Source organism: Manacus vitellinus, unplaced genomic scaffold, assembly GCF_001715985.3.
Source record: "Manacus vitellinus isolate BGI_N305 unplaced genomic scaffold, ASM171598v3 scaffold_47_pilon, whole genome shotgun sequence".
Taxonomy (NCBI): Eukaryota; Metazoa; Chordata; class Aves; order Passeriformes; family Pipridae; genus Manacus; species Manacus vitellinus.
The window spans coordinates 4,485,019-4,486,839 of NW_021940585.1; the positions used below are offsets into that span (position 1 = coordinate 4,485,019).

General features: G+C 50.9%; 1 protein-coding gene across 1 annotated transcript in view; it reads left to right on the forward strand.

Annotated features, from left to right (window-relative positions):
* DSTYK (dual serine/threonine and tyrosine protein kinase) overlaps window positions 1–1,117 on the forward strand; it is a 46,060-nt gene extending 44,943 nt beyond the window's left edge. The window contains exon 15 of the mRNA XM_029962494.1: window positions 216–1,117. Within this exon, the coding sequence (XP_029818354.1) occupies window positions 216–403 (188 nt within the window). The 3' untranslated portion in view covers window positions 404–1,117. The remainder of the gene's footprint in view (window positions 1–215) is intronic.
* Window positions 1,118–1,821: the final 704 nt, after the last annotated feature.

Genomic DNA, 1,821 nt, shown 5'->3' on the forward strand with positions numbered 1-1,821 from the left:
AACCATTCTGGGATTCCATGATTCCCCAGTGATCTCCATCCTTGGAAACTCAACTGCTGTGTGTTGAAATCCTTTATTAAATCCCGAAGGGTCTTTAAGGTCCCTTCCAACCCCAACCAGGCTGTGATTCCATGCTTCCATGTGTTGTCCATCCACGATCTGAGAAGCCTCAGTGATGTCTCGGTGTGACCTTTTCCTCCTCCTCCGTTTTCCAGGAGTGCGCCCGGAGCGTCTCCCGGTGTTCGACGAGGAATGCTGGCAGCTGATGGAAGCCTGCTGGGATGGGGACTCCTCCCAGCGCCCTCTCCTGGGGATTGTCCAGCCCATGCTGCAGGGGATCATGGACAGGCTCTGCAAGTCCAGCTCTGAGCACCCAAATAAAGGCTTGGATGACTCGACTTGAGGAGGAGGCGCAGCAGGATTTTGGAATCGCGGGGGAATTCCGCTTCCCCCCTCCCCAAACTCTGCAGGAGGCTTCTCCAGGTGGAGCTCCGTGCCCAGCCTGGCTGGGACAGGGACCAGCAGCCAGGAGATTGCTCAGAGAGGTGAGACCTCGGGGCTGTTCAGCCAGAGCAATCCCAGCCCACCCCAGCAGTGTGCCAGTTATCCCACTGCAGCTTCTCCCGTGGAATTGTGCAACAAGGCAGAGAAAAATCCCACGCCCTTGAACTAAAAGGGATTTATTTTTTTCCTTTTTTTTTTTTTGCCAATCCCACACCACCAACCCAGCCAAGCAAAGCATTGTGTGTGTGTGTGTGTGTGTGTGTTTGTCTGTGTGCCCACGCCAGGCTTTACTCCTTGAAGGAAAAGCTCTTCCCAGGAACTGCGGGGGCCACACGGATCCATCCCGGTCTCTCCTCGATGGCACTAATTCCAGAGCGGTTGGAGAGGAAGGAGAAAGCAAAAAAACAAAACAAAAAACTCTAGGCTAGAAGTGTTTAGAAGCATCTGTAGGAGTTTCTGCAACACTTGAGATGTTTACATTGACAGGAGCAAAGCTTCCATGTTTTACTGGGGGAGGGATTTGCAACCCCCCCCCACACCTTATAAGCTATTTATCCTTTATGTGCCCTTCACCTCTTACTCCTGTTAAAAGACAAACAAACAAACAAAAAAAAGCTCTTTTTTTTCTGGTCATTTTGCTTCCTAATAATTCTTTGAATGCCTGAAGGAACCTGCCCTTTCCTTCCCAGTCTTGTGGTAAAATGTTGAGACTGCTCAGAGGTTCCCCCTGGTAGTGCTGCACCAAAGTCATTCCATGCCCATGGGGAAAGTGCCAAGTCATTTTAATTAAAAACTTGGGGGGGGGGGAGAGGGTGTTCAATTAGCAGTAAAAGTAATGACAGTTTTAAACTGTGCCAACTCTGCCAGGCACCTTTTTAAAAACTGAGGTTTCTTCAGCTTTTTTTTTTTTTTTAAAACCCTGGGTGTGGTTGGAGCAAAAAAAAAAACCAAACAGGTCCTTCCTTCTCCAGGAGCTGGGCTTTCCCTCTGGGGCTCCACTTTGGCTGGGAAGACTAAAAAAACTGAGGGATGGGGGGCCCTGTGCCTTTCCCAAGAGGCTGCTCCCAAAAAAAAAAACCCATCCTTGGGTGTTTCTGGGGCAGAGTGGGAGCTGGAGCAGAGGATGCACCTTGGTCACTACAGGAGCAAACAGCGAGTTGGCAGCTTCTCCCTGGGTCCTGCAGGGCCTCCCTTTCCCAGGAAAGCCTGGGAATGTGAAACTGCTGCACCTTCCTGCTGGAATTTCTTGGCTCAAACACAGCGAAATTCCAGCTTCTGCCCTGCCTGTGGGACAGCCTGGAAAAAGGGAAGGGACCC